This window comes from Taudactylus pleione, unplaced genomic scaffold, assembly GCF_031769625.1.
Source record: "Taudactylus pleione unplaced genomic scaffold, aTauple2 ptg000519l, whole genome shotgun sequence".
Lineage (NCBI taxonomy): Eukaryota > Metazoa > Chordata > Amphibia > Anura > Myobatrachidae > Taudactylus > Taudactylus pleione.
In genome coordinates, this window is record NW_028284921.1 from 717,273 (window position 1) to 731,967 (window position 14,695).

General features: G+C 45.4%; 1 protein-coding gene across 5 annotated transcripts in view; it reads left to right on the forward strand.

Annotated features, from left to right (window-relative positions):
* NSUN7 (NOP2/Sun RNA methyltransferase family member 7) overlaps nt 1-14,695 on the forward strand; it is a 97,132-nt gene that overhangs the window by 28,001 nt on the left and 54,436 nt on the right. For 3 of the 5 annotated variants that reach the window (XM_088450535.1, XM_088450538.1, XM_088450536.1), the window contains exon 2: nt 9,863-10,178. The exons of 1 other annotated variant lie outside the window; for it this stretch is intronic. In XM_088450535.1, the coding sequence (XP_088306661.1) occupies nt 9,938-10,178 (241 nt within the window). In that variant the 5' untranslated portion in view covers nt 9,863-9,937. Of the gene's footprint in view, nt 1-8,725; nt 8,783-9,862; nt 10,179-14,695 lie in introns of all 5 variants that reach the window. One more of the 5 variants, XM_088450537.1, reaches the window with a different exon arrangement.

Sequence of the window (14,695 nt, forward strand, 5' to 3'; positions counted from 1 at the left end):
CCCACCCGGGCTTGCTAGAGGGGCCCGAGGCCGCCCTCTTATCTCACAGTAGCCCAGCATGAAGCCACAGCAGTCTCCTATGCCTGTGGGGGGGAGCGATCACATTGATCACGCCACCCCCCTGGCTTTGCAACGGGCTGAGTGTCTCACAGCGACCCCCTCCCCTTCCAGCGCGCAGCAAAAATTATTTTGTTTATATTTTTAAGCATAAAGGGGCGTGGTCACTCCTCCCCACAATTAGGCCACACCCACTTTGCCCGGGCCCGGCCCGGCACTTGACACCCCTGTTAAACAAACAATGGATGGCGATGAGAGGCTGAATATTAAAAAGGTGATGAGGGGCTGACGACTGAGGATGGCTGGCTGCAGACACCATCCCTCCTGCCCCTGAGGCATCCACAGCACTGTCATCAAGAAGACCTTGGAAGAGACGTCAGACAAGAACTGCAGCCTGCATCATCAGTGACAGAGAGACAGTGTGGTAAGTCATAGTGTATTTTTACTTTATCTTTCAGTTAACATTTTCATGCTTTACATATCACACATGCAGGGGAGGGATGTGCAGGATCGGGAGTGGTGGTGAGAAGGTGGGGCCCCCAGAGACATCAGTGTACCAGGCCCCGCGATTTCTGTTGCCGGCCCTGCGCGCAGAACGCAACAATCGACAGATTGCATACTTAATCGCAGTTGCGATCACTACTGAATCAAGCCCTGTGTCAGCTATCACTTTACGTTTTACTCATCGCAAGAACAGCTCTTGTTGGAGTCTGTTTCCTGGCAACAGACTCTTCTTAAATGTAATCAGTGAAAAACAAAATTAGTGCCGTGATATATGGCAAAATTATGTTTATCATGGCAAAAATTAGGGGGGGGGGTGTCAAAAAATATGTCCCTTGAAATGAAGATGCAGTATAGTGTTTTTAACTGTTGTTGTTATAAAACACCCATATGTAGAAGACCAATGATTGGATAAAAGTAAATGTCTAATGGTGCATACATACGGTCAGATTTTTCTTCAGATCTGAACGATAACAATTTAAAAAATTGTTCAGTCGTTCATATCTGAAGGAAAATCTGACATGTATGAACGATGCGCGTTTCCGATGGTCAGATAACGATATCTGATGTGTTTGCAGTCAGTTTTGGACGATTTCCGTCATTTTAATGCAGTAAAAAATCGTTCATAGTTCAAATCGTTGGTCAAATCGTTCATCACATCGTTCAGTCGTTCATCTGACACATCTGACCGTGTGTATGCACCATTATATAAATAAACCATTTTATTCTGCCTGCAAGCAAATTATTTGTCAGGTTTGATATCAACTTACATTGTAAGTCATTTATAACACACAGACAATATTCCCTATCACTATGTAACTATTGAGCAGTACATACTCACATCTGTACTATTTTTTTGTTATCTAAGTGCATCGCACCTATCGTGACCGTTTCAGCGATGTTGGCTCACACTGAAAAATAAATAAATAAATGTACAATTATAGTTAAAGCAAATATAATTTTATTTTTAAATACGAAGGTCATATTTTAAATGACACTTTCACTTTAAAAGTTTTTCCTCGTTTTGCTGGCACAGATTGTACAGGAACAAACATTCACTTCCTTTCATCTTCTTATTACTGTTTATTGTGTTCTGTTAGACATTACGGAAGTAGTTCTGCAACACCGTAGGATTTCTTATACAAAGGAATGAACTAACAATATTGACTTTCTGGTTTATTCACCATACAATACTAATTAACACCGGGAGGTGAAAATGTTTCATATACTTGAAGGTAGTGCTGTATAGGCTTGTCTAACATGGGAAATCATTTTTAGAACAGTCCGCTTGTAACGAAACCCTCATATACCAAAACATGGTAGTTGCTGTAGTCATGCTGTATGAGGAGATAGAGACAAGTTTCTTATTTATGCTGGCAGATCCAAGCTTTCAGCAGCTAAAGGTGTTTGCTATTAATGCAGCAGTCGCAGCATACATCTTCCTTCCGAGGCTCTTTTCCCGTATTCAATTTGGAGCGAAAAGCCGGAATCGGCGAAAAAGTTTCTCCGATGACGTCATTTTGCCAGGCGGAAAAGTATCGCCGTATTCAATTTGAAAGACTTTCCGCCTAGGCGGAAAGTCAATGCAATGTAATAGGCGAAAAAGTTTCGCCTATGAATAGCAGGCGAAAAAAAGTGCAGAATTGGGGTGTTGGGGTGCAACGTTGCGGGAACCCGTGCAGCCTTCAGACAGTCCCCCAAAGGTAAACTGCGTCAACATTTAAAAAACAAAAACACTTAAGAACACCCCAAAAGATCACTTTAATTTTGGAGGTGAAATAAAAATTGTTGGGGACAAAGTTAAAAACTAGTGAACTAGACTCTAGGGGGCCCCCCCAAGTATGCCCCAGGTGTTTTTTCGTTGCAGGGGCTTGCGGCAGGTGGATTTTTAATTTTTTTTTTAAATATGCTGACCCCCATTTTCATGTACCCCAAATTTGCTGGGATAAGTTATTTTCTGCAAAAAAAAACTCCTGAGTACTGTTCTTCACCACAAAACGCTATTTAGCAGCTATTGAGCCTGTTTACAAACCCCAAATACCTTCAGCAATCCAAATTAGGGGTAACCATAGCTAACCCCCATGTCAGAGCATCTTTTGGGGGGTGTGAGGCTGATTTCCCCAAATCTGACAGGACTTTCCGCTTGTTTAAGTTCGGGTCCCGTTTTCGCGTACTTTCAAATTGAATATGGGGATACGCGGGCATGTGCGCGAAACTTTTCTGCCTGCAAAACACGCGATGTAGGCGAAAAGTCCGGGAGGCGAAAAAGTATCGCAGCTCGGCTCAAATTGAATACGGGCATACCAAAAATAGTGCCCATTCTAATATGTAGACAGTAATATAGGTGTTGATCAAAATCACTTATGGGTAAGTGGGAGGGTTGCTAATACCAAACAGAAGGAGTCTCAACCGTCTAGTACAGGGCTTGACAAATCCCAGGGGCCAGGTTGCCATGGCTAACACATTTTGCTGCCTGGCTACCAGATTTTGCAGTGAGGGAGGAATCAGATCCTCATCAGACTCCGCGGAGATTCGTGCCTATAGTATTGCGGCGTTCATTTCATCCACAGGAGTGCATGTGCTGAGTGTCGTCTGTAGTGACTGCTGTGCCTGTGTCCGTATGCGCTGACTCCTCCTGTCCGTCCCTTCCTGCCTGCGCTGACTCCTCCTGTCCTGCTCTGACCCATGCTGTCTGTCTCAGTCTATGCTGATCCTTCTGTACGTGTCCCGACTGTCTACTGTCTCCTATCTCTGGCCTCATAGAGCTCCCCGGTAATATGGTATATGCGTGGCCAGGGATTGCGGAGCAGCATTTGAGGGATAGTGGTGTGACCACGAGGGTTCTGTTGTATTTTCTGGCACCATTGTTTTATATGAAATGTGGTCTATTATTACTGGAGGGTGGGGGGTGGAGCAGGGGAGCTGTGCAGAGCAGTGAGGGGGCCTCCATGTTACTGTATCCATTCAACTGCGACCATTTTATAGACTAGTATAGTGTGTATAACAGTTGCATAACATACAGAGCTGTGCTCCTCACTCCTGTAATTTTTTTGGGGGGACTGTGGTCTGGCTCCTACACTTTCATCCTGACTCCTAGATTTTCGAAAAATTTGTCAAGCCCTGTTCTAGTATACATTATTTACACAAATATAGAGGAGGGGGGGGGGGCATAGACTGCACACCCTAACTTTAATCATCATAAGAGGTGCTATCATGCTGAGACTTGTAGTACCATGCAGGAAAAAGAACATCCAGGTGCACACTTTAAGTACCAAGAATGCTGATAGTCAAAATAATGTTGATAAACTCTGCAATTAACATGGAACATAAGTGAGATTTGCCAGATGGCCAGTCTGGCCGGGACTGACACTATTTCATGGCTATCTCTAGTCTGAGGCAAAACAGTGACAATTATAACATAACTGAAACTGTTTTATATTCGCCTATAAACAGATTATATTCCTAATTTGTGTTTCAGTATTCAAAATTGGGCAGGGAGATGAAGTTTGCAGAGAACTGGCTTCATTTGCACATTTGATGTTTGCATTACTCCGTCCAACACTTATTTCTCTTTACTTTTTAATGCCCTCTGCAAGTTTTCTAGAGCAGAAGATCAGAGTATGTTTGTAGTCCTGCTTGCTGCCACACCATTGTACCCTTTGGTGTCTCACAAAATTAAAAATGTATGCGCTACGACATTTATGGGCCTTAAATTTGATTTGAAATCCCAACCACAGCTGTGATTGGAGCTGGAATTGCAGTATCCGAGGCAAAGTGAACTATAAATCCTGGTGGCCTGACAACAACTCTGCAGGTGTAAATCAGAGCTGCATTAATATATTCCTGCATGGAGTTTGCATCTCATCCAAGCTGATCTAGCAGGTGAGCTGCTAGTGGGTTTCACTATGGAGCGAACTGTATCTAACTATGGAATATATGACTGAAAGCTGAGCTAAAATATCCTAACATGAGGGAGCGGCCATTAAAGCAAAATCACAAAATGCTGATTAATTTATTTAAATAAAAATAAAATAGTGATATTATTATTACTTCCAAAATCAAAAGTTAGGGGCTGATTTATTAAAGGGGAGAAAAGCCCTATAGCCAGAAGAAACAGGTGTTAACGCCAGTGATGGCTTCCGCATGCCAAGTCAGCATGGCTATAACAGAGCAAAAACATGGGAAGAAAAATGTTTATTTTTTTCCCTTTCCAAATTGTTTTAATCCATTAATACTTTTTAACAAAACTATATACATTTTTTATTTTCTTTACTGAAATCTGTGCTTCCAGTTCCACTGACATGCCTGAGCTGGCAAGCTTCTCACACTGACACACATCTGCAAAGACTGGCTCGGCCAAGCAGTAGGGTAAAACTTACACCTCATGGCCACTATCACCAGGGCAGAGAAATAAAAATCAGACTTGCAATGGACATTATAGTTAGTCCCCTTAGGCCTCCCTACCTGGGTGCTTGGTAGGGGAGTGTCCTGCAGGTGGAGGCAGAAGGCTGCAGGCAATATACGAAGTTGAGCGATTTCTTGCAACTGCACATGTGTGAAAATCCCCCAAAGCTTGTACAGCCCATGTGTTACACAGAGTCTACGCACAAAGGAGCTGTTATGTACAAGTTGCACAGCATCAGAAATGTTGTGGTAAAGTGATAGGCGTTCCCGGGTGGTTACTGGGATATGCAAAACTGATTCGTATAGTGTTAGGGGAGTGTCAGCGGCGTGCCAGTGACAGCGGCTGCAAGCAGACATTGAAAGTCATAGTCAGGCGGAGAAACTGAAAGTGGGCGTCCATGCGCATTCGGATGCACGGATGTTCTCAAGGGGAGGAGTTTTTGTAGCAACATTTGGATACAGTCACTGACAGGCTACTACCACAAGATGGTGCTGTGTGCGCTTCAGCGGCCACCTTTGAATTAGGCCCATAATGTGTTACTACAAAGCTGGGCAGGGACTGAGGGCCTGATTCAGATACAGACAGTATTGCACAGCCATAGTGAAGCGGCTGTGCAATACCGTCCAACTAAAATGCAATGCAGCAGGATTTGTCTGTAGGAAACAGATACCTCCTACATGCAGATGTTTCATCGGATCACCATTACGACCATCATTGCTGCTTTGGCCAGGCTGCGTAAGCTGAAGCTTACTCGGCCTGGCCACTAGCGAGGCCAGGAAATCTGCATCCTATGACGCAGCCCTGGCCTCGGCACTCCCATGAAATGGGAAACACACCCTCCGTTTCCAGGAACGCAGCCCGGCATGGCCCCCAAACGACTGCAACCTGTCAATGAGGCTGCAGCTTATGGGGCACTGTGGCCGTGAACGCAGGACACATTTTGCTCATGCGTAGAATGGGTTCTGCACATGTTCAGACACTCCACCGTGGGATATGTATGATGGTTTAAGTACATTCTGAATCAGGCCCTGTGTTGCTAGAGAGGTTATGGGGGAATGTCTTACTACAGGCCTGGGTGGGGGACGTGTTAATGCAGAGCTAGGGAGGTGAAATGTACAAGCCTAGTAGGGGAATGTGTTATTGTACAGCTGGGGTCAGGGATTGTGTTACTAGAGAGGTAATGTGGGAATGTGTTACTACAGAGGTGTGGGAGGGGGCTGTGTTACTACAGAGCTGGAGAGGGGGATTGTGTTACTACAGGCATAAGGGGGAAAGCTGCATGCCACATAACTTTAGGGAGGTTGGTAGAGGGACATTGTGCGTGGGCACAAAAAAATGGGCATGGCTTCATTGTCCAGGGCGTGTCCATGCAGCATGTCCCCTTTTTTGGCACACTGGGCGCATGCTCAGTACCTCCTAAACTGCTGGGCTGCCCGCAGTCCCTCTTCATACTATATGGATGGTTGCGCTAGCAGGCGAAATGGAGACTTCCCAACCTTGCCTTCCGTGGGACACCGCGGCCCGCGGGTTTAACGGCAGGGCAGTGCCCAAAAAGTAGGACTGTCCCTCCAAAATTCGGATGGTTTGGATGTCTGGAGCTGGAGTGGGGTAATGTGTTATTACAGTGGTGAAGGGGGACTATTTTACTACAGAGGTGATCAGAGAATGTGTTACTAAAGAGGTGATCGGGGAATGTGTTACTACAGAGGTTAGCTGGGGCAATGTGTTACTACAGAGGTTGGGAGGGTGTTGTGTTACTACAGAGTGAGAGGTGGAAGGTGGGAAAGCGTTACTACAGAGGTAATAGGGAAGGGTTACTACAGAGGTGATGGAAGGTGTTAGAGGAATGGAGAAGGTGTTACTACAGAGGTGATGTGTTAGAAGTAATGGGGAAGGGTTTCTACAGAGGTGATGGAAGGTGTTAGAGGTAATGGGGAAGGTGTTACTACAGAGGCGTAGGCGAAACTAAGGGGTGGTCCGGGGATGTATCAGACCACCTATTAGCCTCCGCCGCCCATTCGCCTGCTCCTCAGCCGTTCTGCATACTTACCGACTTTCTCGCTGCCCCCTCTGGGGCAGAATTGCAGCCCCGGCTTTACAATGCTAATATAACCACCATTTTAAAGCAGGGGGTGAGGCTACGATGATGCAAATCGTATCATCGCACCCAATTTTCGGGAGGCTCCCGGACCGAATCAGGAGAGTAGGCAACCCTGTCGTTCTGTGCTGCTGTAACCCCATGGCTGCCAGCCAGGAGAGATCTTTCCACGGGCTGCCCCCATAGAAGGCTACTTAAAGATGGCCAGCGTCGGCCAATGGGGAGTCAGGGTTTCTTTTCCCAGGAATCCAATGTGCTGGAGAGAAAAAAATAGGAGGCGGGGAATATTGGAAGAAAAAAAATGAATAGGTGAGTAAAAGGCTATACTGTAGCTGGCATAATGTGAATAAGGGGCATTACTGTGTCATAATGTGGATGAGGCACTACTGTGTGTCAAAGTGAATAAAGGGAAGTAATGTGTGGCTTAAAGTGAATAAGGGGAATTAATGTGTGGCATAATGTGAATAAAGGGTACTACTGTGTGGCATAATGTGCAATAAGGTGCCAAGAGGGGGGAGTGGGTACTAATTACTTGGGCCCGGACTTGCTGGAGGAGCCCGAAGGGGGCCTTGGTCTGATGCTACCCTCCTTACCTAACAGGCAGCCCAGCACACAGCAGCATGTGTGCTGGGCTGCACTCCAGTGGTAGACTGATTGTGCCCCCCCGGCTTTGCACTGAGCTGAGAGACTCACAGCTGTATGGCGTAAGGTGAATAAGGGGCATTACTGTGTGGCGTAATGTGAATAAGGGGTACTACTGTGTGGAGTGATGTGAGTTGGGGGCACTATTGTGGAGTGGGTGTAGTGTCATGATGACATGCCCCCATTTCAAGTAATTGCCCCTCGTTATGTGTAGCCACGCCTATTTTTTTGGGCGAGCGCCTTCGACGCGTGCATACTATGCCTCTAAAAATAAAATTCTATTTGCAACACTGAAGGTGCCATAAGTTCTGATGATGGGGTTGGAACTGGGACCACCCATTACCAAATTTTTTACTAAAGGAGTTACTACAGAGGTGATGGAAGGTGTTACTACAAAGGTGATGGAAGGTGTTCAAGGTAATGGGGAAAGTGTTACTACAGAGGTGTTGGAAGGTGTTAGAGGTAATAAGGAAGGTGTTACTACAGAGATGATGGGGAAAGCTTTCAGTTCCATTAATAAACAATTGAATAATTTAAATAGATAGTAAAAATATTTAATAAAAATGTCAATTTTCCTTTTTATAAATGTTTCACGTAGTTTGTTATAGAAAAATAAAATGCTCAGAACTAGTTTCTTTAACCTTTGGTGGATGACAACAAAGCATGTTTCCCAAAGTTTCCCAAATATTAAACTGTACTTACTAGAGAAGCCTGGCAAAGCTTATTTTTGGTGAGGTTTAGGGGTATCATTACTAAAGTGCGGGTTTTTAGAAGTGGAGTTGTTGTCCATAGCAATAGGCATCCATAGTCAATGGTGGGAACCGGTCATTGGCTGAGAGGTGGAAGGCTCACTTCTCTCAGCCAATGAATGCTCAGCATCGGGATTTCTATAGTGAAATCTCGCGGGGGAGCGTTCATTCGGTTTGTTTTTTTCCCAAGTCCTATGGATACCTACATGGAACGAAGAGGACGTGATCAACGCATAGGAATAAGTGAGTATAAATTTTTTTTTTTTTTTACAGCCACCTATGGATTATCTACTTGGAGAAGGAGATGTGATCGGCTTCAGGGATACATAGGTGAGTATGTGAGATAGTGAGTGTGAGTGCACATGTGTGTGCATATATGTTTTATTAAACTTTTACTTTCACGGTGTGTGTGTTCTGTGTTTATTTTAATATTTCTTTTGCAGTGAAACTACAGGTACCATCGGGCCAGTAATACCCCGCATGCTGGTACTTGTGGTTCTCCAAGTACCAGCATGCGGGGGAGGCTTGCTGGGACCTGTAGTTCTACTGCAAAAGACAATATTTTTAACTCTTTAATTTACACTACACTACATTATCAACCCGGCACCCACTGCCCCAGGGGTGCCGGGGATAGCCCCGGGCTATCAGCCTAGGCTTGGGGCACAGTGCTCATATATAATAAAATAGAGGGGCACAATGTTCATATATAATAAAATAGAGGGACACAGTGCTCATATATAATAAAATAGAGGGGCATAGCGCTTATATATAATAAAATAGAGGGGCACAATGCTCAAATATAATAAAATAGAGGGGCATCGAGCTCAAATGTAATAAAATAGAGGGGCATCGTGCTCATATATAATAAAAGGGAGGGCCACAGTGCTCATATATAATAAAAGGGAGGGCCACTTAAAAAAGAACTCTGTATTTAATATGAACTTGCATGAGTCATAAAGTTTGTTCAGACTGCGAGAGTAAAAGGATACATTTGTAGCTTTGACACAGGCTTGTGGCAGACTGACAATTTCCACTGGAGCAAGCCCCGATACCTGTGTAATGTAAGAGTGTCCCCATTTTTAGGGATTGTGTGACAGTGTGTGTCCCTGACTAGGTTCAAACCTAGGCAAAAAGCTAATCCTGGTCTAACTACACCACCGTGCCAAATTTGGTGGAGCTAGGTCCAAAACTCTGGCCATGCTTAAAGGACAAATAAACAGACAGACACACTTTCTTGCTTATTATATAGATGTAATTTCCATTTTGTTGATGCCAGGAACAAAACACACCAAATGCTGTTTTGCCTAATGCAATTTAAAATTATTTAAACTCTGCTAATTCATTTTGAAAACATATATTTAGTACAGTTTTTATTGTGATATAGTATTAATATGTGATTCTATGTTGTAGGCATCTGGACACATTTGCTGAAAACTTCAAAGTAGATTTGACCTGGACTCTTGAAGTCCTTCCTTGGCAGAGCAGATGTCAGAGCTCAGAAGCACAGACTCCATTGTGCGTACACTGTCCTGCCTGACTGAAAAGGTGAATTATCCCGATGAGATATTCCTTAATGCAGCCAACATCTTCCAGGGGATTCACCGGAAGAAACCACCTGATACCATCCTGGTGAACTATGGCACTGACCTTGAGGTGTCCTTACCAGACTTTAAGTATGAGAGATCTCAACGCTGGTGTTATGAATTGGCTTTCAGTGCTCTGAAATGTAAGTGTACCAAGATTTCTGTACCAGAATGCCAATGTCTGCACAAATGTCCTGGCATTTTCAGGCTGGGCAAAGGAGGTTTCATGTTATAGAGAAGGTTTTTTTTGGCACAGAATATACTCACACCTGTACAGTACTCAGGGGCCTATTCATCAACACTAAAATAACGTTTTTAAGGACATTTTCCTTAAATAACGTTATTTTGGTATTCATGAACAGACTTAACACAGGAGATATCACAGATATCTCCTTGCTAAGTTCCCCTGCGTTAATTTCCACACTCCCCATACATTAGTATGGGGATGTGGAAATTGTGGTATTCATCAAATTCCTAAAATTATAAATTTTCGGAATTTGATGCAGTTACTATTCGCCACTGTGAGGTGGCGAATAGCAGAATCCACTTACCTGTATCCGCGTGTGCAGGTCCCCCGACGAGTCCCTCCGGCGCTCTGCTCCGTCCTCAGGCTTCGGAGGCTGGTCTGTCATGTGTGCTCCCCAGCAGAGCACAAGAAAGTTTAGAAAAAGAAAAAAAAAAATTTTTTTTTTTCTAATCTGTCATGTGGTCTGCTGGGAAACCACATGACAGACCAGCAGGACGGAGCCGGAGGCTGCTGCGCGGACAGGTAAGTCGGGGGGGGTGGATCGGGGGGGGTACGAAACTTAATGCATCTGTAGGCGGTGCTGCGCATGCGCTGGTTTTACAGATGTAACAGCGCATGCGCAGCACTGTTTCCAGATGCGATAAGGTAGTGTAGGCAGGGAAAAGTATCTATTTCCCGAAAAGCTGTCATCGCAAAAATGACAGCTTTTCGGAATAGATACTTATGGGGAGATGGAATGATGAATTCCACCTATAATTAGCTAGAACTCCATGAGAGTTCTAAAGCTAATTATCTCCAGAGAATTTTAATGTTTAATGAATAGGCCCCAAAGTTACATAACTAGAAATGATAGGATCCTATAGTGCCCATATGGATGTAAGTTAAGTCTACCCGTGAACATCTGTGCTAAACCAAACACTTAAAATCACTAATTATATATTTAACAATGTACCATCGTAAATGTCACAAAATAACAGGTTCCAGACTATAGATAGACAGTAAAAAGGTCGACAATGTTTAGATGGACACAAGCAGGGCTGCCATCAGAAATTGTGGAGCCTGTGACTGACAAAATAGGCAGGGCCCCCAAACCCCCCGTGTTTTGGCAACTCCAGCCCTGCAGTTTCCCCAGCCAGCCCCATTCTGTCTTCCAAGCCAGCAGCACCTTCTGTCTCCCCAGCCAGCACCCCCTTTCTGCCTCCCCAGCCAGCACCCCCTTTCTGCCTCCCCAGCCAGCACCCCCTTTCTGCCTCCCCAGCCAGCACCCCCTTTCTGCCTCCCCAGCCAGCACCCCCTTTCTGCCTCCCCAGCCAGCACCCCCTTTCTGCCTCCCCAGCCAGCACCCCCTTTCTGCCTCCCCAGCCAGCACCCCCTTTCTGCCTCCCCAGCCAGCACCCCCTTTCTGCCTCCCCAGCCAGCACCCCCTTTGTCTCCCCAGCCAGCACCCCTTCTGCCTCGCCAGCTAGCCCTCCTGTGTCTCCATCCAGCCCCATTCTGTGTGTCTCCATCCAGCCCCATTCTGTGTGTCTCCATCCAGCCCCATTCTGTGTGTCTCCATCCAGCCCCAGCCTGTGTCTCTCCATCCAGCCCTAGCCGATGTGTCTCCATCCAGCCCCAGCCGGTGTGTCAACAGCCTCAATCACTTACCTTATTCTGCATTCCGACTGGCAGCTGCTCCTCTTCATCTCGCGGGTGCTGCTGCGGCTCCTCTCAATAGTGCGGTGTGGCGTCATGATGCATTTTTTGAAAAAAACCCTGTCAAGTCCCTGTCACCGGGCATCTAGAATCGGCCTGGCACGGGGGAGCTAGCGGCTGTGGGCCTGGCAAGCAACTAAGGGGAACTGTCTCGAGCTCCCCATGGCCCTGTATGGTATGAGCCAAAGGCAGGCTTCCCGTTAAGTCTGGGCCCGGGACTCCATTCGCGGCAATCCCCCCCTAACGGCGGCCCTGAACACTAGATGTTAGACAGTCAATAGGTTGATTGGGACAAAAGGTCGACATGTAGGGAAGTCGACATGTACAAATGGTCAACTGTGTCAAAAGGTCGACATGAAAATGGTCGGCACAAAAAAATTGTCAACACATGATTTTTTTTCGTTTGTTTTTTAGTGTTAGGGTTAGGCACATACCGGATGGTTAGGGTTAGGCACTTACACCGGCGTTTAGGGTTAGGAACACCCCGGCGGTTAGGGTTAGGCACCAGGATGGAGGGTTACTCACTTACCGGGGGGATAGGCTTAGGCACTTGAAGGGACGGTTAGGGCCAGGCACTTACCCCGACGGTTAGGGTTAGGCACCAGGAGGGAGGGTTAGGGTTAAGCACCAATGGGAGGGGTTAGGGTTAGGGTGATTAGGGCTAAAAATAAAAAATAAATATCATGTGTCGGCCTTTTATCCCTGTTGGCCTTTTGTTCCAGTCGACCTATTGACTGTCTAACATTTGATATCTAACTAGACACTGTCTACCTTTTTACTGTATCTGTTAATCCACACCCCTAAATAACTATGCCTTATACAGGTGTGCGAAGATGCCCCAATAACAGCAGGCTCATAGCATGGTTTATTAGAGCATGACTGAGGTGGCATTTGTGAAGGTAAAGAGGTGCATGGCCAGAGGGAAGGAGTTGGGCAGAATGAGGGCACTCCTGGTAAAGTGCAGGTCACTCACTAATTCCCCTAGTTTTGTGAATCTTTTCAATTTGCAGAGTGACAATATTATAATAATTTACAGGGATGAATAGGGCACATTTTGGGGTACATCTTTTGCCATGTGTATGGGCACACGGATATATTCACTTCACAAAAGGAATTCAGCTTAGCATCAGCTCAGAAATTTAATAAAAAGCTTTATACACCCAAAAGTGCCATGTTACTAAAGAGAAGAATAGGAACTAGGGGTGGGCAATAAGCGGCCCCCAGCTGTTGTAGAACTACACATCCCAGCATGCCCTGTCACAGTTTTGCTATTTTGCCATTTTAAAACTATTGCAAGACATGCTGGGATGTGTAGTTCAACAATAGCTGGAGGGCCGCTTATTGCCCACCCCTAATTGGAGCTTGGGCAGATATCACGATATTTTCCTGCATACACCTAGGTGCACCTGTGGGTGGGTGGGCCTGCTGTTGTCTTTCTTGCTAGCATTTGTACTAGATTGGTAAGTTTCAAGAAATCTTATTTCTTGGTCAGGCAGAGATACTTGGGCCAAATGTATTAGTGTGAGTGTTTTACTGCTAAACTCTCACCCTATTACAGTTGGCCCTTAATGTCATTGAACAGCACGAGCAATTAGCAGGGATTTATAGATCCAGATGTCACAGTGGCAGCAGGTCATGGCAGCCTCGATATTGCAGCTGCAGCCACATCTAATGTAATGCGCTAGAGGAATAATCTGTTGTCTCTAAGCGGACATTGCATGTTTGTGATTTTGCAGCAAGTTAGGTATTACTGTTCTCTGACTTTGGCCCAAATCTTAAGCTGGGTACACACGGTACAATCTGCACAACCAACGATATCGCTGAATGATATCCCTTACTTTTCGGTAGTGCAGGATAAATGATATTGGGTGTACACACTGATGGATACAGTATCTATGATACATATCTTTCAGTGTAGTCATCCTGCTACATCTCTGAACATTCAAATCGTGATGAAATAGTCCAAGTTGGCCTGCATGTACGGATGACCATAGATCTCGATATCGTCCATGCAGGATCGCGCATCGTTGGTTGATCGCTGCATAAAAAGGAAAGATGTGAACGATTTATTGTTGAATGATGTCGTTATCAGACACTTGCACATTCAGACACTAGCATTGAGTGTTTCAGACACTTGTACATTCAGGGGCTGGCTGGCAACTTTAAGGCTGGGGTGGGAAACATAAGGTAGTATGTGTGTATAGATGTATTTGTGTGTGTGTGTATATGTGTGTGTAATAAATATATATATATATATATATATATATATATTATATTTACAGATGTGTCCACATCTATCCTCCGTGCGCTACAAGCCGCGTTACACATAGTGCGTGAGTGCCGTGTGACTCAGTAGCGCCAAGCAGTGCCGTAGCTAGGGTAGTGCGGCCGGTGCCATCGCACAGGTCACCACAGGTCAGGGGGCATTGTTTGGGCCTGTCAAATTTCTGTTTATTTTCATTCTTGCTTGTAGCTTCCTCTTATTTCATCCCCAGCATCTCCTGGCCTCTCCTATCTCTTCCCTGGTCCTTCCCCATGAAGCCATGACAGTTTTTTGGGTGCATTATGTCCCTTTGAAATATGAGGGGTGCACCAATGCTCTTTCTGGCACAGGGCAGTCTAGTTACGGCTCTGGCGCCAAGTGTCTTTTAGTGCAACGTTTTCTCTTCAACACTGTCTTATTCGCAAATGATATGCAGCATGCCTATATTCCTTGTG